The following is a 25,262-nucleotide window of genomic DNA, read 5'->3' on the forward strand; positions in this document are numbered from 1 at the left end:
CTTGACCCATTTATCCAAAATCAATTTCACAATACCCGAATTCATCTTCTTCTTTACCCGAGAAAACATATTCTCTGCCATTTTTAAATTGTTGAAGTTTCGACTTCACTTAAGACAATATAAATTAATTTTATAAAAATTACCACCATCTATGGCCATCATTTACTAACAATTATCCATAAACAACTATCAATTTATGCTCCAAACCAGTGTGAATTCAAGCCATTATTTACAAAATCGTTTCTTAAAAATCATTGTCAAATTGCTATCGGTTAGATCGAACTGAGACAAGAGGTTGAACCAAAATACATATGGCATGTATATAATTCTATCTAAGCAACTTGACATTTAAAATTGAATTAGACAGAATATTCAATGTATTTTCTAATTCTATAAATTAAGGTGCTTGGGTAGGAGATGCACTTGACATGGTTCAGGATAGTGTTGTAGATTCTTTCAATCAGTTAAGTTTAACTATTCAAGTATTGATTTCTTTGTTTATAATTAATTAAGTGTTTTCATTCATTCACAATTTTTGTAAACTAATTTGTGCTCTTAAACTTGTTTACATTTGTTTTAGTGAACGATGTTGTTATTTTGAGATTACTAAAATGGTATTGTAGCAGCAAAATCAGCTTTATATCTCCTTTTAGGATTAGGATAAAATCGTGTTTTCTTCTTTACGATGATTTTATCTTGATAACTCTGTTTTATGTTTTCAAACACTGATTCGGTCCTGAAACAGAGCAATGTTTTCTCACTAGTTGTTTCTTTCCTTCCTGAGGTTCAGTCCACGGTGTCAGTCTTTTATTTTTGTTTGCAACACTAAATTTCTTCGGTCTTCTGATAATGGTTGAGTTTGGAAGTAACAGGTCAAACTGCCGGCGGTGGTGGAATAGCCGGGGAAACAATCAAAACTTCCCTGCACTACGTGGAGCCATCTGGAGCATGCAATATGGACCCTGCAGCGCAGACGTTGGTCGATGGTAGGTATCCTTGTGGGCATGAAGAGGTTGTGCCGTTGTGGGTCTAAACAAGGGGATTCATATCTATAAAGAATCCTTGAAGATCGAGCCTGATCAAGAAAACCCTGGAAAATACCTGGTTGAATTCACTTATGATGCCTATGGCGCTGGCAGGTAAAGTATTTATTCTTACATATATAATCATAACCATTGGAAACATTTTCTCTTTGAACTTTTCGTCAAACATCTATGCTTTTCTCCTAGCAGTATTACCCTTCGTTTCGGTGAAAAACTGGGACGCGGCTATAACGATGATCTAACAAAAGAAGACCTGATTCAACCAATCACAGTGAATATCAAGCAAGATTTGGGCCAGAAATTCAAACAGGAACCTGGGACTGGAATCGATTTTTCCTCATATACAGTAAGTAAAACAGAGGTATATCTGTTAGCCATTCAGGCACGCATAAGTCCATGTATATCAGAAGATGGAAGTACGAATGGTGGTACTACTATGTCCCAGTTAACTATAGCAGTGTTTGACAAGGAGCAGGATAGATACAAGGTTAGGGTTACAGATCAGACCTTATGGGTGAATGGAGCGAAGTATGTGTTGCATGATAAGGAAGGATTTGGTAATTCTGATGGTGCTGATCTTAATTGGAATGATCTTGGTAAAAAATGTCTCATCTGTTTATCAAAATTTCAAGACACTTCTACCCTTCATAGAGAAGGACGAAAAATTGGAAAGTTAGTGGTTTATGATAAAAAAATTGGGAAGGGGAGTAATGAGACAATTGTATACGAGGGAATTTATGGTGATAAGTCAGTTGCTGTGAAAAAGATTGTAAAGGTGCATCATGATGTGGCATTAAAAGTGATACAAAATCCGCGTGTATCCGATCAACATCCTAATATTGTTAGGTTGTATGGTGTGGAGTACGATCAAGATTTTGTTTATCTTGCTCTTGACAGGTGTATATGTAGCTTACATGATTTGATATTGTCACATGGAAATTCGAGTGCCGAATCTCAACCAACAGTGAAAGTTTTTAAGGATTTGGAATTGTCGAAGCCTAGTAGGTATCCTCCACCGATCTTGTTGACATTTATGAGGTGAGACCATGTTCTTTTTTTCTCTTTCTTTTTCTGTTAAGTGTTATGTGGATAAAGGACGATTAAAACATGGCGAACATAAGAAGATTGGAAGGAAAATATAAGAGGGTAATACATGAAATAGCAATGCAATTTCATTTATTTTTTGATTATAACATCTTAGTTTTATTTTTCCCATTCCAACATTGTCCTTCCTTTTTTTCCTTACTAATACATTGTTCTTTAAAAAATTTACCCAATTATAGCATTGTACTTAATTTTTTTTACTTATTAGGATATTGTACTTACTTTGAAAAGTTATAGCATTATATTTGACATTACTACAATTTGATAGATTTTTCAAAATGTATTGTTGTAATGGCAAGATATGAAAGTAGGATGCTATATTATACAAATAAATGAAAGTACTTCGCTATTCTTGCATTTAACACAAAAATGAATGATAGTAAGTTTGCAAAAAAGTTGGGACTTAATGAGGAAAGAACCGTTTCCCTAACTTATTATATTAAGTAGTTCTTTTTTCCTCCATTAAGTGTTATCTGAAAAGTACTCTCTAGATAAATGGTGATTAAAGATACTTAAATTTTTTCTTGAGAAAACCATGGGAAAATGGAAGCAAAAAAGGAAGGGCTAAATGCTAACAATTTACTTCCATTTATTTGTTTTTTTTTTTTTTTTTTTTTTTTTTGTAGCATCTTACTTTCATTTTTTTGTAGTTTCAAATGTTATATTAACACGTTATACTTTGAAAAATTAACACAATTAAAGCATTATATATATATAGCAATGGGAAGATCTCATTTCCCTAACTTTCTCAATAAGTTGCACTTTGTGTATTAAGTAAAATAGAAACTCATATATAGATTACCAGATTAACCCTTGCCATCATTAAGTTAAAAAGAAACAACTTATTACCTTTTTTGGGGTGATAAATCATAAATTTAACTCTTGTAGAATTTATTTAAACTCATAATATATTTTGGCAAATATAAAATACAGGGATATAGTTGAAGGACTTGGCTATTTACATGGGCTTCGAATCAATCACGGTGACCTAAAGCCTCAGAATGTCTTAATACACAATGATACTTCTAGTGTAGTGAAGGTCTCAAATATGGGCACGAGAAAATACAGAGCTTTAACCAAAAACACAACAGGCAAGTTGTTTTATATTTTCATCATGAGAGATTACTTTAATAATATTTGAATGTGAAAAGTGCAAGAAAAAGAAATATAGTTTACAATTATTCCATGTTATGGCATTATACTTCCTTTTTCTTATTACAACATTGTACTTTCAAAATTATTACTTCTAGTTATAGCATTGCACTTTAGAAAGTTTACCCATGTTAGCAATGAGATTGGAATTATGATGGCATGGCACAAGTTAACATGTTTTTCATGCTATGTCATTGTCCACATAGGACATAAACGGGCGATATTATGCTGACATGGAAAAAATATTTTAATGTTTTTACTCCCTCCGTCCCAAAATTATTGTCCGCAGACAAAAAACACATAGATTACGGAAACATTAATTACCATTAACTTTATTAAATGAAATTACAATTATACCCTTTTGTTGCATTTAATTCTATCGTAGTTTAACTAGTAATGAAGGATATTTTGGTACAAATTTTATTTATTTTTAGAAGTGGACAATTATTTTGAGACAAACCAAAAAGTACACATGGACTATTAATTTGGGACGGAGGTAGTATTATAAAAAACTGTCTATATTTTCTATTTAAAAAATTATGGTGAAGATGAGAGAAAGGACAACTTTTTTTAAATAATTATAATTATGAGGTTCATTTGATATGTCCATTTCATCAATGATGATCTAAATCTTATCATATATGGACAGTTTTTATAAATTTAAAAAAAAAAAAAAAAAAAAAAAAAAAAAAAAAAAAAAAAACTGCAGGAATATAGTACATGTGTACGTCCTAGTTGGACAATGACATTGCATAAAAAACATATTAACATGTCCCATGTCATCATAATTATAATCACATTGCTATAATGGGTATTTAAAGGGCAATGCCATCAGGAATAATTTGAAACTATAATGCTCTAATAACTAACAAGGAAAGAAAAAAATAGAAATTACTTATATCTTGTATGTTTTAGATAATTGTTTATACTCTATTCCCTTTTCATTTAGGCTGTGGGAGTGGGAGGTGGCAAGCACCCGAGCAACTTAGGAATGAAGAACCAACGCCTGCTGCGGATTTATTCAATTTTGGGTGTCTGCTTTTCTTTTGTATCACTGGTGGTCAACACCCGTTTGGTGACATTATAGATGATCGTGATAATAATATTTTGCATGACATGAAAAATCTGTCACCGGTAGAAAATATTCCAGAAGCCTTTGATCTTATCTCTCGTCTCCTACATCCCGATCCAGAATCCAGGTATGATTCATGTAAAATTATCTAACATTCTTTACAACATGATGAAGTATTGGGAAATTAGTGTAAATAGACTTTGGTCTACTAGTCAAATATCAAAAGTACGTACCATGGGCAGTGTATTGATTAGATTTGCTAAAGTTTATAAGTATATAGGCTGATTTCATGTTTTAGTGCTTTCAACTTGCATTTTTATGTTATGGAAAAATACAGAAAAGCATTTGTATTTTTAACGTAATATCGATATAGCTACTTAACTAATAAACCATTATACATTTTTTTCGTCTAAAAAACAAATATTCACAGTTACTATATTTTGATATGGCAAAGGGTAAAATACAAAAAAAATAATAACAAAAAAAGAAGCCACAACGTACTTTTATCATATTTAATTTACCAAATCGAAATCACTAATAGGCGAATGTACCGTTAAGCTTTTCTGTATTTTCCCCTTTTATAAAACCAGGTAAACAAAGAAAAACAGACTGTTTAAATTTCCATGTATACTTCAAGAGATTATACCTCTGAATTTGTTCATATTCAGGCCAAAAGCTGGAGAAGTATACAACCACCCTCTATTCTGGGATCCCCAGACCCGTATTTCCTTCCTACTAACAGCAAGTCAAAAAGTAAAACGAAGAAAACCAAATGAGTGTGAAACCAATTCCAATCTCATTGCATCACTCGATAGAAGGGCCCCCCATGTCTTCAGTGGCGAATGGAACACAAAGTTAGACGACACACTCCGCAACGACGTACATCTACATATCAAAAAGTACTATTACAACTACAAAAGCGTATGCCATTTAATACGACTCATAAGGAACAAACATAATCACTATCTAGACTCGCCAGATTTGAAAACTGCGTTAGGGTCGCTCCCCACGGGATTTGATGCGTATTTTAGAAGAAAGTTTCCGAAGCTTCTTATAGAAGCATATAAGTTTTTTAAAGAGTATTGTGGATTCGAAGATCTTTTTATTAACTATTATAGACATAAAGTGTTTCCTTAAATGATAATGATGGTTTTGTCAGAAAACTGACTCTTGTATATAGTTTGTGAAATAGAAAAAAAAAAGGTGAATATATGATAGTCAAGTTGTTTGGTAACTTGTTTATGTTTTATCCTAATACTAGAAAGATATAGCATTAGCATAATACTTTACCCTTGCTTCCAATATTTGTAATTTGTTTTCTATAACTAGTGGTATGCTGGTGCGTTGCGGCTTTCGTTAGTCATATATTTTTGACATTATGTCCTTAATGTTTTCTTAAACATGAACCATTTATGTACTTTCGTCATTACACCGGACCATTACTGTATATTAATCTTACATAGGAACCAGTTTTGTAACTTTCGGTATATATTATTTTTGTAGATTTGCTATTATAGGCACTGTTTTAGTAATCACTATTACCTATGGATGATTTTTGTATGTTTGTCTTACGCAAAGGACTAATACTTGGGAGTTGGGATTTTGTCTCCATGATACCATTGTATGTAATTTAGCTATTGCACCGTGCCGTTTCTCGAACTTGGTCTTATACATACACCATTACATAATTTTTACATAGAGACCATTTTTATAATTATCTTATATGCATGGACAATTAGATAATTTTTCATTGACGATTTTTATAATTTTCTCAAAACATAGGGAATAAAACACAATTTTTACATACAATTTCTCTAATTTTATCAAACAAGGGACTATTATGTATTTTCACAAGGACAATTTCTATAATTTGCTCAAATATAGGGACTTGTTAAATAATTTTACAAGAACCATTTCTGTAATTTTCTCAAAAATAAAAACCACCGTTAAAATATAATTTTACACAAGGAACAATTTTATAATTTTATCAAACAAAGGGACCGTTTTATAGTTTTGTAAGGACTAATTCTATAATTTGACATGACTTCTTGTAAATTAGTTATATTTGATTGTTTTAGCTTTTATTCACAAATTCATTGAAAATGCATACCCTACTGACCTTATGATAAATGCATTAAATAACAATGTATTATATATATATATATATATATATATATATATATATATATATATATATATATACTATCTTATAAAAAAAAATGTCACTATTTCTATAAATAGATTGAATATAATAATATTATTTTTTAAGACGTCCAAACCATTAAGCTAATAGTATAATTGTACAAGTAATTATTATTAAAATAATATTAAAATTTTGAATTCAACCCAATTTGTAGATATAGCACAAGATACAATTGCAAGTTGCATATGTTTTGACCGGATTCTTTTAACTATTTTGACTCAAATAATCCATTCCCCAGAAAAATTGAATTGATTTCCGATTTTAAGGCATAATCTAAACAAGTCCTCTCTCGCCTCTCCATCACTATCGCTCTCTCTAAAATGGGGCTTTATTTTTCTAGGTTTCTAGCTCTACAGGTTTAGTGTTTTCTTCTTTTTCTATCTTTTTTCAGATCTTTCTTTCTCTGTCTTTCTCGCGATCTTCATCTTCATATTAATGGAGAGAAGTTTGATATGCCGACGACAAATGTAACATCCCATTTAAAATATAATAATTGAATAATAAACCTGGAACCTCGAGAAGCAATTATTATTATTATTATTATTATTATTATTATTATTATTATTATTATTATTATTATTATATGTTGTTATAGTTCAAAATCAGATAATATTAATGGAGTGTTGGTTTCGGGGTGCCTAATGATATACTTTTGATTTCCGATGGTCAAAAGTGTGAGTTTCGGATTGGTTTCATAAATAATTATGAAGGCAATGACTATTGGGTAGTTGTTTGGGACTTAATATGAAGACATGTTGGAAGCTAAGGGCTAAATGGTAAAATTCGGACTCAAATTGTAAAGAGTCTTGAAGGTAAGGGTTAAAAAGGGAAATTAAGGTTTTGTTTTGAAAGGAAATGGAGAAGGAGGGGTGAGTTGGGTCAATATGGGAAGAAGTTTCATGTGTATCGGGTATTTAACGTAACTTCTAAACCCTAAACCTAAAGCATGTACAACCAACACCCCACTCCCTCTTCATCCTACCAGCCGCCACCCTCTCCCTCGTCCGGCTGCCACCATCCTTCCCACCCGACTCCCTTGCTGTTCCAACCAACCAAGACCGCCATCGACGTTGCCATGGCTGGAGATAACGAAGATTGATGGGTGAACCAGGAAAGATAGTCGTTGTTGTCGTTTCCGGTGGGGGTACGACCACCACAGTTGAAGACAGTGGCGGATCCAGAAAAAATGGTAACTGGGATCCATTAAAATTTGTATTTATAAAAAATTGTTTGCAAAATCACAGATGGAGCATTTTGATGCCTTTGTTTATTAAAATAGCATCATATACTTTTTTCATATATGTAAACCTTGAGTAAGATCACATTGATAAAGGTGGATTTTTTTTTAAAAAATGTAATAGCTCCTTCTTGAGGTTTTTTTCACAATAAATAGGTAGTTTTGTATGTTTAAAGGGTGCAGAAAAACAAGTGGGGACCAGATGTAAAAAGATAGGCAGTTTTGTTAAGTTTTAGAACACAAGGAACAAAGAAACGAAGTTTTATATGTTTAAAGGGTGCAGAAAAACAAGTGGGGACCAGATGTAAAAACAAATGACTTTTTATGGAAAATATATAAGGTGGAAATTACAATCAAGTGGGGTCCATGCACCCCACTTCTAATACTCTACATCCGCCACTGGTTGAAGACCAAGACCGCCGAACGTGCCGCTGCTTCGCCATCATGACATACGCTCCCCTTGACGCTACTAATCTCTTCATCGCCTCTCTCTGAAGACGTTGTTCTTCTCCCATTGTCTTCGCTCGAGCCCGCTTATAGCTACCGCCTGTCACCACGGAGTGACTGAGATAAGTGCGTGGTTCAATTTAGATCGACAAATGGGTTCGTGTTCTAGTAACATGGTGTGTATGGGAGTGTTTTGCTGGCCGAAAAACATGAAGAACCACCATGGCAGCCAACCATGGTGGTTGCCGCTCGTGTTGCGCTTTCTGCCGCCACCGGCCACTGTGTGTGATGGTTGTGTGGGTGTGAAATGGGGTTTAAATGCATGTATTTCAGTTTAATGTTATCTTTGGGTGTTGTTTTGGTGGAAAAGTCACCACCATCGTGTACCACCACCGACCACCATAAGGGTGGTTGTGTGTGTGTGTGTTAATTGGGTATTTCAATGTAAAAACTGTAACCATGTCGGATTAATGAAAAAGAAACTCCTAACCACCACCGTGAGGTGGTGGCTGCCGCCACCAGCCGCCGTGTTGGGTGACGGTGTGCTTTGATTGTGTTTGCACCTTATTTGGGGATGTTTGGACAATGTGTGACCAATGAAACCCTAATGGGCCCAAAGACACCCTAATAGGCCCAATGGAACCCTAATGGGCCAATAAGGCCCAATGTGACTTAAAAGCCCAACCAATGGATTAATGAATTAGGATTGGCTTGGAAAAACCCTAAAGGCATAAAACCCTAACTTAGGGAAATTGATCGGGACACATACACGAGAATGATTTAATAAACTTGAAATATTAAATAATAATTATTGACAACTAACTTAAGGCAATAATGGATTTAATGGATTAAGTCCTTAATGGGTTAAGTAAGAAACACTTAACCCTAATCATCATTTCATGTGAAAACCCTAAGTTTGGGATTATGGGCTTGGACTTATTGAGACCCACATTTAGGCCATTGGAATGGAATCGTGTATTAAGCCTAATCATAACATATGACTTATTTAGTAAAGTAAGGGACTTAATGGATTAAGTCCTTAATGGGTTAAGTGAAAAACACTTAACCCTAATTGTCACTCTATATGAAACCCTAATTTCTATTGGGCTTTGGTAATTGGATTATTAATGGGCCATCCAAGAATAATCATAAGGACTAGAATATGTTGATGGGCTTAAGGTAAGGCCTATATGAGGATGTGGGCCTAATTTGGAAAATTGGGTCGTGGATGGGCCATAATTTGGGCCTTGATGATTATATGATATTGGGCCATTGGAAATGCCAAATGTTTGGGCTGGACTAAGTAGTTAGGCCTTTAATTATGACCATGTACAGGTATGGCCCCAATTTGGAAAATTGGGCCATATGTTAGGCTTTGGCCCATTACTTTGACGTGTGGGCCTTTGGAGTGTTGTTTAGGTGTTGTTTGATGTTCGAACCCAATTATTAATTGGGTGTTGTTTGATGTTGGCAGTTCGGGAATCTGTCAACCAGCATTTGGAGTTTTATCTGTGGGATTTCAGCAGTGTCAGGTGAGTTATCCTCACTATATCAACAGGGTCTAAGGCACCAAGGCCGACCCTTTTGGATTGTTATCCCGATTATAGTATGTTGTTATGATTTGTATGATCTGTACCTGTTTTTTGATTAATTATGTGTTATGCGTATGTTAGATATGTGTGTGTATGTTTGGGCTGAGGCGGTCCTACTTGTGTTGAAGGACAACATACCCTGGGCGGTCCGGATAGGCTGTAGGCCCAACGAGGTGGTCCAGACATGCCGAAGGCTCAGAGAGCGGTTCAGATAGGCTGAAGGCCTGCGAGGCGGTCCAGTCAGGCTGAAGGCTCCTTATGTATACTGTTTGATAGGACTAGTGATCTGTTAGTTCTGTATCCTGATAGATAGGAGGGTATTATGCTTATTGATCTGTTAGATCTGCATCCTGGTAGTTAGGATGGTGTTATGATTGATGATATGTTAGATCGGTTTGACTGTTATATGATATGAGCTATTGTATGATATTTATGTGCACATGTTTGTTTGATTGGGGGTTGGGTTGAGGCTATCCTGCTTTGTGTTGTAGGCCAACATACCCGATGAGCAGTCCAGATAGGCTGTAGGCCCTACGAGGCGGTCCAGTCAGGCTGAAGGCTCATTATGTATGTTGTTCTTTATATGTTATATGATATGGTTATATTTGTATGGCGTTGGTATTTTAGGGAAACTCACTAAGCTTCGGGCTTACAGTTGTTGATTATGTTTCATGTACTTCTGATGATCGCGGGAAGGCGAAGGCGTGATCGTACATCTCCTCATATCTCATGATTTTATGATTTGATTCTAGGGATACTCTGATGATTGAAAACAAACTGTAATAACTTAATGGTTTTAAGTGTTTTGAAAAATTTTAAATTGGCTTGAATTTTTGGAATGTTACAACAAGGGAATGAGATGTGTTTACCTAGGTTTTGAATTCAACCACAGATCTTCACCTCACCATTGCTTATCTTTCAAATGTGATTTAGCTCGTTATTTTTTTGCTATGATATATGTGTGACTGAGTCCTCTCTCTCTCTCTCTCTTGAATTTTTTTTTTGTTTCCCAGGTTCATGTTTATGATTTTTGTTGGAGAAATTAGACATTTGTGTCTTTTATATGTTTTCCTGTTGGATGTGTGGGTATTGATGATTTTTCATTGCAGAAAAAGGAACCAGTGGCTTTGTTCGATGTTGGTCTAGAGGTTTGTTTGTTTGTTTTTTTATTTTTTTTCTAATATGTCATCAATACTTTTTTTAAATATCCCATCTAAAATTGTGTCTTTTGAGTCTTGATATTTTGGTATCTTCAGAACTGTAATCTTGATGAGGAGTTTTTCTAGGTTTGTGTGAGTTATATATGTCTTTTTGTACAATGTGTTGTTGCTTTTGTTGTCAATTTGATATGTTATTTTGTAGATAGCAACAAATGTGTTTGCTTATGAGTTTATCTTCTTAGAATCACCTGAAAATCAATTACAATGTTAGTTTTCTCTGTCTACTGAACATATATTTAACCCTATTAGTGAAGGTGACGTTTCTTTGTCTTAAATTGGATCCTTTAAAAATATCCATGCTCAATATATTATTTTTGAAACTGGTCAACATCTATATGATTGCAGCCTTGTGCTCTTGATCAACTCCATATAAGCAACACCTAACTGTCCTAAGCAATGTATAGGAAAAGAAAAATGTTGAGGTTATGGATGTATTCTCTTTTTGAGGTAATTATTCTATGGAGGCATTATATTATTATTGAGTAGTGGGTTAGAGTTGTCTATTCAAAGCTTCTTTCATGTTATCTTGGTTTGTCAAAATTGACAACAGGATCATGTATTTATCGTTTTAGGTTGTGATTTTTTTTTTATTGAAATAGACAAAGATGTATAAAATCAACCTTTTTTTATATCTTAAAATTCCACATTTTCAACGACTTCGGTCTTTTGTGACTTTAAATGTTAAAAAGAAATATTTCTAGGTTCTGAGGTATGATTAGCTTAATTTTGTGCAAGGGTGTTTTATGAAAATTTGTATTTTAATTATAGGAGGTATGTTGACTGTTTTAAATATTGGGAGGGTCGTTTGGTTTAAACCGATCATTGAATGAAGAATCACACAAATTTATTCTTCTATTAAGTATTATAAATGAATGATATTAATAGCAATTTGAATCCAATTTCTAAATAAATAAGTTTCCTTTACCTTTTCAATTTCATGTGTAATCTTCGTTTTAATCTATCGATATTAGGTTCGATCTAATGTTTTATCCGAGATCCGGACGACATGAAGATGCATTGAGAAATAGAAATCATTGAGATGTACTAAGTATTCCGAGGTATATTATTTTTAAGTCCTATGTCTTTTATTTCAAGGTTTTTGGTTAATTCTATTACCTATTTTGAGATTCAACATAATGATGATTTATTTTAGTTTTTCTAGAGGAAAAAAATTAGAGTTAGATAAGTATGATTTTAACCATATTTTCTGAAAATTGATTCACTGATTAATGTATGCATTTGTTTAAACTACTGAACATAGTCATTTTGATTAATATATGAATTTGCTGTATATATTCGGTTATGTCTTCAATGTTCTGATTGAAATTATGGATTAATGTGTGTAATTTGTCTTAGGGTTTCTTACACAAGATGGAGTCAACAAAGTCAAATTTCTTAAAAATCGAGCGAATAAACCTTGCGGTTAGAGCCAAGTGGTCACAAAAGTACAATGACAATAATTCATCTTGGGTTGTCAAAAGGAGAATGTCTCATAAAATTAATCAAAAACTTGATAAAGTTTCTTGAATGGTAATTATATGCAATAGAATGAACACCAAATACACAAGGTAAAAAAGTTGGGTCAATACTGATAATAATTTTTCATTTGATCATAAACATGAATGTGATCTAAGAAACACTAAAATGATATTTCAGTTAAAAGTTTCACCCTTGATATTATGATACAAGGTACATTAACGGATCTTTCTTTACATTTTTTTTTGTCTTATTTTGTTTAAACCAATAAATGTTTTAATGTTAGAAGACTATAGTTATCGTGAATGATTAGTATGTCGAAAGATTTGATTTTCGAATTGATATCTTTTAATTTTTTCTTTTATTATTTTGTATTCGTTACATATTTTATATGGTTTTCAAACAAAATCTAAAAATAATAAGTAATCAAATAAATGAGTGAATCTATTAAAAATAAAAACAGTAAAAATGAGTATAAAAGTAAAACGGTTTCAAATAAAATGTAATAAAGTTGAAACTATATTTTCCAAGAAGTAACCAAAATAAGTGGCACTACGGGTGATTTTAAAACGTCGGCTTAATTTTTGAAGATTTCTTCTGACTAATTATAAGAAAATGAAAAATATATTTAATTTTTTTTATAAGTATCGAATTTTGTATCATTTATAGTATTAATGTTATAGAGTGTGGACTCTTAATTTTATAAGATAAAATAAAGATATTGATTTAACCTAAAACAACAATATATTTTTATGTTTAACCCGAAACGAGAACCTGTGTTTTGTAACATAAAACATTGTATTTTTAACTTAAAATTACAACATTTTGTCTATAATCTAAAACACTGTAAATTTTTTATTAAACATGCACCATTTTGCAAATTATTTTAAAACATGGACCGTTTTTGTGAACAAAATATGTACATGCACATTTTCTATCAATTATTGTTTTCGTAATTTATTTTAAGGACCAAACCTCACGTTTATAAATTAGTTATTAGGAAGGGGCATTTATTTAATTTTTTAAACATATTCACAATCCCTGTAAATATAATTATGCATAGGGACCTATTCTGTAAAATTAGAGATTGTTCTTGTAATTTATTTTTAATATACGGACCAAACATATAAAATTTGCAAACAAGCCAAAATATACAACAGGTAAACGGTTAATATTTGGGTTTAGTTTGCAATTTACCTAAGTTGAGAGTAAATATTTGGGTTTAGGTTCTATGGACAACAAAAAATCCTAAAAATTATTAAAATGCATAAAAAAAACTACTTAGAGATTACAAAACTTTTTTTTGAATTTTTTTATCAAAAAATCGCAACTTTTATATCAAAATCGCTGAAATTTTTTTTTTTACAAAAAAAAAAGAGATTTTTTTATTTTTTTAGCAAAATTGTAAAAAATGCTACGATTTTTTGATAAAAAAATTCAAAAAAACGTTTTGTGATGTCTTTGTATTTTTTATGTTTTTTTATGATTTTTAGGGTTTTTTTTAGGGATTTTTTGTTTTCCAAATAACTCTTCCTTAAATATGTGTAATCTGCCATGTTTATGCTTTTGGAATATGACATCCTTAGTAAAAATTATTTGTCGCGGCCGCATTGCGCGGATATACTGTTAATATATATATATATATATATATATATATATATATATATATATATATATATATATATATATATATATACTAATAAAAGAGTAGTTTTTTTTACATGTGTCACCATATTAGACATCTTAATTAATGTGTTGTCACTTCTCAATCTATTAGTTCTCCATTTTAAATTTATTAGACTTTCTCATTAATGTGATGTTATTTGTTAATGTATGTATTTTCAATTTTAAATTTTAAATTTTATATTATTGTTTTCATTAATTTACAAATAAAAAATGTCTAATATATATATATATATATATATATATATATATATATTTGAATCAATGATTATAATTTCACATAACTAATAAAAGTATCAATTAATTAATAATTTATTTAAAATAATTGATTAATAATTTATAGGTTTTACTATAAAATTTTAATTAATTTTATAACCGTGGTTTCCACGGGTTATAAACTAGTATATATATATATATATATATATATATATATATATATATATATATATATATATATATATATATATATATATATATATATAGGGGCGAACGCAAAATTTCACAGTAAATGTGTCACGGGAAAGTCAGGGTTGCACGATAACAGAAAAAAATAAAATTTTCGAAAAAAATCGAAAAACTTTCCACTGCGTCCGGAAAAGTTAGAGGTTGCCGGTGCCACTAGTGACCCACCCTAAATCCGCCCATATATATATATATATATATATATATATATATATATATATATATATATATATATATATATATATATATATATATATATATATATATATATATATATATATATATATATATATATATATTGAGATTTGAGAGGACTCTTATGCACAGTGAACTTTTGCTTTTCTGAATTTTGCCAAAAGTGTTTGTGGGATTTGCAGTTTGGCCCTGCCTCCCCTAACATCAAATCACGTTTTTACTTCCTGATCGGAGCCGGATCATTCCCCACCAACTCTCTCATTCAATATCTTCCCCTTTCCGATTGTTCTAATTTTAACGCAACAAATATTCCACCGCCTTAACATAGGTACACATTTGAAACACCCCTTTTATCTCTCTCCTAATAGCTCCTCTGCAACATCCTCCATTAATCTTCCGCCTCCTTGTCTTTTCTAGCAGCACGTGTTGTCGTGGCTAACAAGCACCCCTAACCTTCATCGGACATCTTCAACAACGGGCGACGACTTCACAGTTTTGAGGTTTCTCAGTTTGATCCCCTTGGATTCCGAGCTTTCTCAATTCAAATATCTCTGTTTCATTTACGAATTCCATTGCTTTTAAGTTTCTGTGATTAAATGATTCAAGTGCGGTTAACATGCGAAGATAGTAGAAATGAATATACGTAACGTATGTTCTTAATCAGTTTTGATTTTTTCTAACTTGAAAACTTCTTTGTTGTAGACAATATGATCAATAACAAGGGAAAATCCAACTCAAAAGATTCTAAGATTCAGACAAAACAGTCACCTTCAAAGTCTTCAACAAAGTTTCAAAAGCACCCAAATATGAAAATCTCCCTGTCCCAATTAACCTTAAAGCCTTTATCTTGAACGATCTCAAAACCGTCACCAGAACTTTCCGATCGGATAGCCTTTTGGGTGAGGCATACCGTCCTTTCTTATTTTTCGCCTTTTGTGCACTCCCTTAATTGGTTTTTGCTATTTGTTAATTGGAATTTTTTTGTCAAGAAAAAATTGAAGCTTGCAGAAGAAAGTAAACAAAAAAGACAGTTGAAAATCAATTTGTCGGGATATGGAAGTTGCACTTCCTGATGGAGCAAAAAGAGGGTCTAGGTCAAATGATCAATACCTGCAATTCAAAACACACACATAACACCCAGACCTTGAATGTTCATCATCTATCCACTTTTTTTTTTGGTAATATGAGTGTAAGAATACATGTAGTTAATTTACACCTGTCACTGCGCACATATTTTTAACCCAAAACAAAAATGAATAAATGGATTATTTAAGTGATTGCTTCTATTCTTTTGTGTGTGATTTATGCTGACATGATACATTCGTTACTATGATATTTTGATATGCATAGTGACATCGGATAACATTGGCTATTCTCGATGTCATCATAAGTTTCACATACAAATTTTGACCTATTGACATGCAGATAATGAAAAGATCAAATTTTAATTGACAAAGTTGATCTTCAATGCTTGCCTCCTAATAAAAACCCCGTGTCTCAGATCACATGGAGCTAATAAGAAATATCATAGCAAAGTTGCTTTTTTTTTCATGCCCGACTTCTTTATCTTACATTATGCACACACTCATGTCTTTTTGTGTGTGTTTTGCAGATAATTCACAACAATTGGGCTTATCCTGTTGATGGAGATTTCTATTTCTCCGTTGGCGTTCCTTCCAATTACAGGAGGTCATGAGGAACAGAACCTAAAGAGATAGAATTACGTAAGCTGCAACTATTTTCTAATGCACGTAATCTGATGCACTTAAAATTCGAAATATGGAATTTACTCACAAGGATGTGGCGTTGAGAATGTTATCATACCATGGGGGCACGATGATTGCATGTATTTGGTACATATAAATACTCTATAATTCATAATTTTCTTACATATTGTGTGAGGCCTTCATTATCTCATTTTTTAACACTTTGACTATTTATGTTTCTTATTTTTGTAGATTGCAAAAGAGAACTGGACCAATCTTCTATCAGTTGGGCTTTTCATCATAACATATGGTAATTGTTGTTATGATATGTTACGATGATTTAATGATTTTTTCTTGAATCAATGATTTTTTCTTTTTGGTGGCTATGCCCACCAGGTGCTCGATTTAATGCCAAGGTGAGTTGCATTTTATTTTTTTGGGGTTTTAAACTTACAGGTACACATCAGAATGTGTGTGATTCGCTTTAGTAAAACACGTTTTGTGTTTTATTCCAGCCGCATGAATTTATAATTCGTCCATTCCCCATAAATGTTTCTTTTGTTATATCAATTGTTGTTGGAATTATAATTTTTCCTTGGTATACTTTTATCAATTTGCTAACCAAAATGATCTTAATTATGATTTTCTTTTTTCTATATCTGTCATTATTTACTTAGTACTGGTCAGTAGATGCTATGAAATTAGTCTTCAAATATAATTTGTGATTTACTTTGTTTGTGTAGGAGTATTTGCCTATTTGGCTTACTATTGTTAATCACTGTGTAACATACATCGTTGTATACTATATAGAAAGAGATGTCGAGCAGGAACAAATCATTGATGCTAAAGGTAAAAACTTTCTTTTAAAACTTAACAAATGATATTTTAACATTGCTATTAACTACTTTAAAATTTTAAAAATAAGAAATAAACTGGTTTTTCCTTTTTTTTTTTTTTTAAATCATTTAAGAAATGTGATAATAAATAATTATATTACTTGAATTAACTGATGTTTTAACAAAAAGAGGTTGTTATATGATGGAAAAACTGAAGAGGTGAGGATGGAATTATCTACAGAGAACTCCCACAAAGTTAGTATATGTTGTAAGTTGGAATCCTGAATGTAAATAGGTAGTTAGTATCCTCTTTTATAAATTCCACAAAAATTGGTTTTTTATGTATCCTTTGAGTTCAATTTTAGGCTTTTTTTTCTCCTTTATTTGTAGGTTTTAAAATGTATCTACTGATAATACTTCAAATATATGGACAATGTTAGAGGATTTCATTTGGATGATGTCTTCTGGATTTGAAATACCCTTTGACCACAAAATTTGCAATGAAGAAAATTGAAGACAATAATACTTTTCTCTTCATTGTTGACATCTGTGCTGACATGAAGAAAATCAAAGATCCAGTCAAGCCGACATACGACATCCAGACCGAGAAAATCAACACCTTGCTCATGTATCATTTTGTCATGTTTTTTATCTATAAAATGGATCAAAATTTGATGCTTTTTTCCACTTTTTAATTGTTTGTTTATTAAAACACAAATCTGATGGAACAAAGAAGGCTTAGTTATCACTATAATGAGCATTTCCTTTCTGTAAATACACTAACTTCAAGTCAATGTAAAATTGAATTAAAATTTAAAATAAGGCCCTAAGTTCTATTGATTTGCACGTATTTCCAGAAAAAACAAACTATGCTTAATTTCATGATTAATTGACTCTCAAACACTAGCAAATTGATGAGAGGGCTTTTGTTTGAAGACTATTCCAGTTTTCTGAGAGTCTGTTCTGATGTGCTTTCTTCTTGGTAGTTTAATTGTAGTCCTGTATCTCTTCAAATATTTGTGAAAATTAAGAATCGTTTGAATAGTAGCCAAATTCCACAAAAAACAATGCTATTTTGATTTTTTTAGTTCAACCATTAAGAATAATGATTATAATAGCGTAGTGACCAAAATAATGTAATAAGGAGTTATAAAGTTGGGAGATTGGAAACAAATTTTCCCTCGTAGGGGCACATGGAGGACTCAGGTATGGCTAAGTAAAGCCAAAATAATCAGTAGGTTGAAAATTCTGAAGGGTTCCAAATAAGTCACAAATTTTTATTACTTATGTTTTGTTTGGTGTCGGGCACCTGTTGTAGATTTCTTATTTAATAATTATAACCACTACTACAATTTATAATGTATACATTCATACATCGATATCGGTGACATTACTTATGCCTTACGATACAAAAACTAACTGCGATCTCCATTTAACCAAATTTGATTTTTTTTTATTGGCAAATGTTGCAGCATAACAACAAGTTTTAGAGGAAAATTCAGGTTTAACTGAAACCTTTTAACCTAAAATTATTTTTTTAAACTGAAAATTACGGTTCAATCACTTAATTATTTTATGTTGCAGGGAGTTTGGCTACTGATAAGTTGATATACTTGAATAGGATTTCACGTGTACATGGTAGCAAGGACGTAGCTACATACATCCAAGGTGGATCGTAGGACCTACCTAAATTTTAATATATTCTAGAAATTATACATAAATTTTTTTATGACCTACCTTTTAGTATTGGAAAAAATTAAGGACCTACGTAATTTTCAACGAGAGAACCACATGATTTTTAGTTGTAGATTCGTCAATGCACGGTAGTGTAAGGTTCATTTCTTTCTAAATGGGGTTCATTATCTATGCATAATTAGTTAGTTAATATAAAGTATTAAGTATTAAGTTGTGGTTAAAAATACATTAAATTGTTGTTGTACAAGTTTCTTTAAATTCTTGTTGTCAAAATATGTGAAAATTTTGCTAAAATCTAACTATGAAAATGTACTGTTTTATAAAACAAATTGATATCAAAAGGTAAAAATCCTATAAAATTGCTCTTGACCAAAATCTATCAAGTTTTTTGCTGTAATAATTGTAAAAACTATGCCATAAAGTGGTTAGCCTTGACCATACAAACCATCACTGTTTGACCATACCCTGGCCTAGGAACGACATTTAAAGACTTTTCTCAACAAGGAAAACACATTTTTGATTCATTCTCATTCTCATTATTTACCATCATTCTAATTTCTAATTATAGCATTGCACTTATAAGTTTGTAGAAAATATAGTTTTAATTTTAAATAACATTGCCATTTTTTGTAAAAATAATAAAGTTCATTGCTATTTAGCACAGTTCCCTTCTATATTTTATGCATTTTGCTTCCTAGTCATAGGTTCCAAAGACCAAGTTAAGAAGTTGCTTCCAAAGACCTGCATATGCTCATAATATTTGCTTTGAAGAATGAAGTAATAGATGGAATTGAATCAAAATTGAAGACCTTGACCATGTGAAGCATGGGAAATCTTTCTAGTATATATTAATTAATTCCAAGGCCCCTTATGAATAATATATATATATATATATATATATATATATATATATATATATATATATATATATATATATATATATATATATATATATATATATATATATATCGCCACACAGACTCATACAAACATGCAAGAGTCACAAAGAAAACTATCATCCTACATACGTAAATTAGTGAGCTAACATTGGTTCCTTCGACTCACAAGCATAGGGAAGAGACTCACCTCAAACTTCTTAAACAACTAGATAAATGCTTGGATTGATGATCCGGGAATCGTCCACACTAAATATATTATCAAATAATATCCTAATTAATAATCAGGACATAAATCATAATTGGGCCCTATCCAAAGACACTCAAAAGCTTAAAATGCCCAAAACTCAAAAGTCAACAAAAGTCAACGAACCTTAAGTACGCCCGACATACTCGTACTTACGCCCATCGTATGCCATCTTTGGCTAGTATGCACGGAGTACAAGATGGGTACGCCCAACGTACTCCACAACCAACTCGTATCACCATTAAGTGCTTAATCAGATAAGCCATTATGTTTAATTCTCAAATTTGATCCTAAATGACGTCTTAACATGTTAAGTTGGAATTTACTCATTTGCATGTCTTAATGGGACCCAATACTCAATAAAATCCATTATAAGCACCCTAACTCATACATGGTCCAATATAACTTATCAAGATTGCATAGTTATGAACAAAGGACCTCAAAAATGCTAAGATCCACCATACTTATCTTCTAGAGTGGCTCATATTGTCATGCATGACTTAAAAGACCATAAATTAGGGTGTTTAAATAAGGCACAAATCCTATAAATTAGGGTTCTCCTCTGGTGACTATACGCCCCGCATACCTCCACGTATATCCAACATACATGGGTTTCATCCGTGACCAACTTTGACCCAGTACGCCTAGCGTACTCATAACATACGCCCACATTACTCGGCCATGGACTAAAACCACCAATCTTCTGAAGGCCATAACTTCTTCGTTCTAAGTCTGATTTCGACGTTCTTTGTATCCACAGAAAGGTAATGAGAAGCTCTACAATTCTATGAACTCTCTTTTGCCTTAAAACTTCCCTAGCTTAAATCTAAAATTCATAAAAGGCCTAAACTATCACTTACGGTTATACCCTTAGGCTCCAAAACACAAACCGAACTTGGATCACCTACTATACATTATCCACATCTAAAGGGTATAAATCTCTCATCCCCCAATGCCCATAACCTTATGATATTTTATCTTCGGGCCACGGCCCCGAATTATGAAACGAATCGAAATGAGATGTTACAATTAGTTTGTAAAGTTGGCACTTTTTGTCCCCCAACATCGATATTCACTACTGCTAGCCACAAAGGTTTCAATACTTTGACACTTTTGGTCCCTAACATTTACCAAATGTGATACCTTATGTTTTTTCAACACTAGTTTATGGAGCTGGCACTTTTGGTCCCCCTACATTCAATATTCTACTATATGACCCTGCTTTCTTCAAAACATCATACACAAACAAAATAGAAACAACAAACGAGAAAATGTAACACTCCAAAAATACTAATAAAATTGTCATTTTTAAAAAACTAATTCTTATATCAAATATTAAAAAAAAACATGATATGGTGTATCAATCACATCAGAGTAAATCAAAAGTAATAAGTGCAGAAATCATGTGGGATGTTGTGTAGTCATATCGGGCCCTTCCCTTTGGAACTGGAAGTAACTGAAATGTTAAACCACAAAACCGTAAGAACAAAGCTTAGTGAGTTCCCAAAAATACCACATACCAAACATATAAATGGGCCCAACCATGGGGTATATTTCAACCTAAACATAACATCAATGGGCCCAGCTATGGGGTCTATTTCAACCAGTGTTGCAAAAATCGGCCCAATCGGCCAATTAATCACTAATCGGACCTACACCGATGAGATCTATTGTTAATCGGTCACTATAATCGGATTTGGTCAATGCAAGTCAAGGTCGAAATTAATCAGACCTACTCGGACTTAATCAGACCTCATCAGGTTTGGTCAATGCAGGTCAAAGTCGGACCTAATCGGCCCTAATCGGACCTAATTGCCGATTAATCACTTTTTTTGTAGTATTAAAGTTATATTTATAAATTTTTGAATAATTTTCTTAATAATTAATGGTCTCCGATTAATCTCCGCCTTGTCGATTAATCCCTAATCGCTAGTCCACCGATTAGTAGCCGAATAGCGATTTCTACAACCATGATTTCAACCCAACATAACATAAGGGGTCACAACCTTGGGGTATATTTCAACCCAACATAATACTAGTGGGCCTAGCCCTGGGATATATTTCAACCTAACATAACATATAAGAGTCACATAGACAACTAGCATCCTACATAGTACAGTGAAAAGACTCACCACATTAATGAAGATAAAAGTCATCAAGTCGCAAAATAAGAGACAATTGCTAAACACCACCTATAATATCACACACAGTGAATCATTAGACCATCTTGCTAAAACTAGCATCTGACTGAAAGTTAACAAGTCAAATGTCAACCCTTAAAGTCAATAATCAAAGCTGATGTCAAAAATGCCAAAAGATGGCCTCCACGTTGTGGCCTTCCTTGGCCACATCATGGGTACAAAACATCAAGACAGTCGATAGATCTACAGTCACCACGTTGTGGTAACCTAAGGCCACGTCGTAAATAGCTCAAAACGAGCTTAATCCAACTCCTTCCAATTTCAAGAGCTCCAAAGCTCAGATCTGGTCCTTCCCATGGTCTTAATGGATAAAGTTTTCAACTTTATCCTTTAATACATCTCCTTGAGTCTAGATCTAAAAAGTCCAAAAAGGTAACTTTATGTAAGAAACTAGACCATTAAGCACTTAATCTATGAGATCTTCAATCTACAACTTCCAAAAGTACATACGTATCACCTTGAACCCTAAAAATGCACTTTACGGACATGCACACCTCATGCATGTCCTTTCTCATATTTAGGTCAAAAAGTGCACAAAACCTAAAATTCAAGCAAAGATACCCAATCACCACCATTTCCTAGATCTATAGGGTATAATGCTCTTGGGACAATGAGAAACCATAAAGTTGCAAACTTTATTTCTTCAACCCACTCAAACTACCTTAAAGGGACAATAATATTGTAACACCCCAAAGTTTCGAAGACCAAGAAAGGAAAGAAAACCCTAAGTTTAGGGGTCGACTCGGCGAGTCTAAGGAGGGACTCGGCGAGTCCGAGCGGGATCCGGGTGACTCGGCGAGTCTGGTCTGTGCGTGGAAAACCCTAAATTCGGGACTTGGGGCCTATATAAATGTCTTAATCTTCTTCCTAGGGTTCCTTACTGCCTCTTTAGCCCTGGATATCAAACCCTAGCCGTCATATCTCCTAGTTGAGCCTTGGAAGGTGCTTTAAAGCTTGGAAAAGGAAGAAGGAACTTGGAGGAGCAAGAAGGAGCTATAGATCTGGGATTGTGAGTTCATTTTGAGCACTTGGAGGTAATAAACTAGTTCCTGGACCCTTTTTGCACCTAGATCTATGTGTGGTTGTTGGGGCTCTTTTGCCATAATGTTATTATTTTGGGTTAGAAGCCGGATCTGGAGTTTCTACTTCAGATTCAAGTGTTTTAGGGCCTGGAGAAGCATAAAGTATCAGTCATTGTGTTGATTTTGAAGTCCCTTGGCCTTACACCCTAGTTAATGGCGTATCTTGCCTAGATCTCCTTCTCTACACGTAAAGTTTGCAACTTTACGTAAGGAATAGACCTTAAAAGAGTGGATCTATAGTTTGGAGTCCATGCATGACTCAAAGGTCCTCTGCATGTATGTAGAACCGAATGGACTCGGTGAGTCCTTCGAGTGGACTCGGCGAGTAGCTTGAAGATGAGGAGGAACTCGACGAGTAGGATGAACAACTCGTCGAGTCGGATGAAGTTAGGCATGGACTCGGCGAGTTGGATGCGCAACTCGGTGAGTTGGTTGAAGATTGTCTAGGACTCGGCGAGTCATGGACTGACTCAGCGAGTCGGGTCGCGAATAAGGAAGACCCTGAGTTTATGAACTCGGTGAGTCTTTAGGAAGACTCGGCAAGTAGGGTTGACCTGGAAGGTTGACTTTGACCAGAGTTGACTTAGTTGACTGTCAGACTAAGTGTCATATGTATATTGATAGCTCTGAGAGCTGGAGGAGCAGCGGATCAGGGGATTGTCGAGTAGCAGCCAGAGGTTTACCAGTAGGGTTCAGCAGTCACAGGTGAGTTTCCTTCCAGTAGGGACGGGTCTAAGGCCACAATGTCGGCCCGTCCAGTTAGCAGTAGTTTCCGGTTTTCGGCCCGATGCAGTAGTTAGTATGTTTGATGCCTTCGTGGCTCAGACAGGATTTATGTGCTATGTTTTATGTGTTATGTGTTATGTGTTCCGGGCTACGGCCCGATGTAGTGTGCAGTATATGTGTTCATGCTAGTTGATATGTTATGCTATACTATGTTCAGTCAGTTAGCCCGGACTTCGGTCCGATGCAGGGGACAAGGTCCCAGTCAGTTTCCGAACTTCAGTCTGATGCAGGGGGCAAGGCCCCAGTTAGCCCGGACTTCAGTCCGATGCAGGGGACAAGGTCCCGGTCAGTTTCCGGACTTCGGTCTGATGCAGGGGGCAAGGCCCCAGTTAGCCCGGACTTCAGTCCGATGCAGGGGACAAGGTCCCAGTCAGTTTTCGGACTTCAGTCCGATGCAGGGGGCAAGGCCCCAGTTAGCCCGGACTTCGGTCCGATGCAGGGGACAAGGTCCCAGTCAGTTTCCGGACTTCGGTCCGATGTAGGGGGCAAGGCCCCAGTTAGTCCGGACATTGGTCCGATGCAGTGGGCAAGGCCCAGTATGTGCTTTATATGTTTTTGTATAGTATGTGTTAGATTGGGGGAGCTCACTAAGCTTCGTGCTTACGGTATTCAGTTTTGGTTTCAGGTACCCAGTTTTCAAAAGAGGAGCTCGGGGAGATTGCAGTGCACCCACCGTAGTCAGTTAGCCTGGGAATGTTCGACTCTGATAATGATATTATGTTTTGAATTAATACTCGAGAATTTATGTTATGACTTATGATACAGTTTTTATAAATATGATTCTAGTAATGCTTTTAAAGAAATTTTTGGTCGTGATTTTTGGGTCGTTACAAATATGACATAAAACCTAGATCTATAGAGAAATGCAAGCAAAGATGGGGACTTGAGGACTTACAAAAGATCTAGAAGATGTACACAAATAGAGGT

General features: G+C 33.7%; 1 protein-coding gene and 1 long non-coding RNA gene across 5 annotated transcripts; both read left to right on the forward strand.

The window, feature by feature from the left end:
* The first annotated feature begins 339 nt into the window (after window positions 1–339).
* Window positions 340–5,605, forward strand: LOC145030589 (serine/threonine-protein kinase/endoribonuclease IRE1b-like). Its single transcript, XM_078978959.1, has 6 exons — window positions 340–463; window positions 873–1,139; window positions 1,233–2,081; window positions 3,081–3,238; window positions 4,249–4,498; window positions 5,040–5,605. Exons 3-6 carry the CDS (start codon window positions 1,480–1,482, stop codon window positions 5,506–5,508), a joined length of 1,479 nt encoding a protein of 492 aa, XP_078835085.1. The 5' UTR covers window positions 340–463; window positions 873–1,139; window positions 1,233–1,479; the 3' UTR covers window positions 5,509–5,605.
* A 9,490-nt stretch (window positions 5,606–15,095) lies between these two features.
* LOC145028738 (uncharacterized) lies at window positions 15,096–18,174 on the forward strand. Of its 4 annotated transcripts, none has more exons than XR_013676157.1 (6): window positions 15,096–15,214; window positions 15,307–15,386; window positions 15,589–15,785; window positions 16,499–16,739; window positions 16,845–16,902; window positions 17,336–18,174. It is a non-coding gene; the product is annotated as an uncharacterized LOC145028738 (long non-coding RNA). The 4 variants fall into 4 exon arrangements; XR_013676159.1 differs by lacking the exon at window positions 15,096–15,214 and having other exon boundaries at window positions 15,226–15,386; window positions 17,336–17,723; window positions 17,819–18,174; XR_013676158.1 differs by lacking the exon at window positions 15,096–15,214 and having other exon boundaries at window positions 15,226–15,386; window positions 17,336–17,441; window positions 17,618–18,174.
* The last annotated feature ends 7,088 nt before the right edge of the window (window positions 18,175–25,262 follow it).

Source organism: Lactuca saligna, chromosome 2 (genome assembly GCF_052625555.1).
Source record: "Lactuca saligna cultivar CGN05327 chromosome 2, ASM5262555v1, whole genome shotgun sequence".
NCBI lineage: Eukaryota > Viridiplantae > Streptophyta > Magnoliopsida > Asterales > Asteraceae > Lactuca > Lactuca saligna.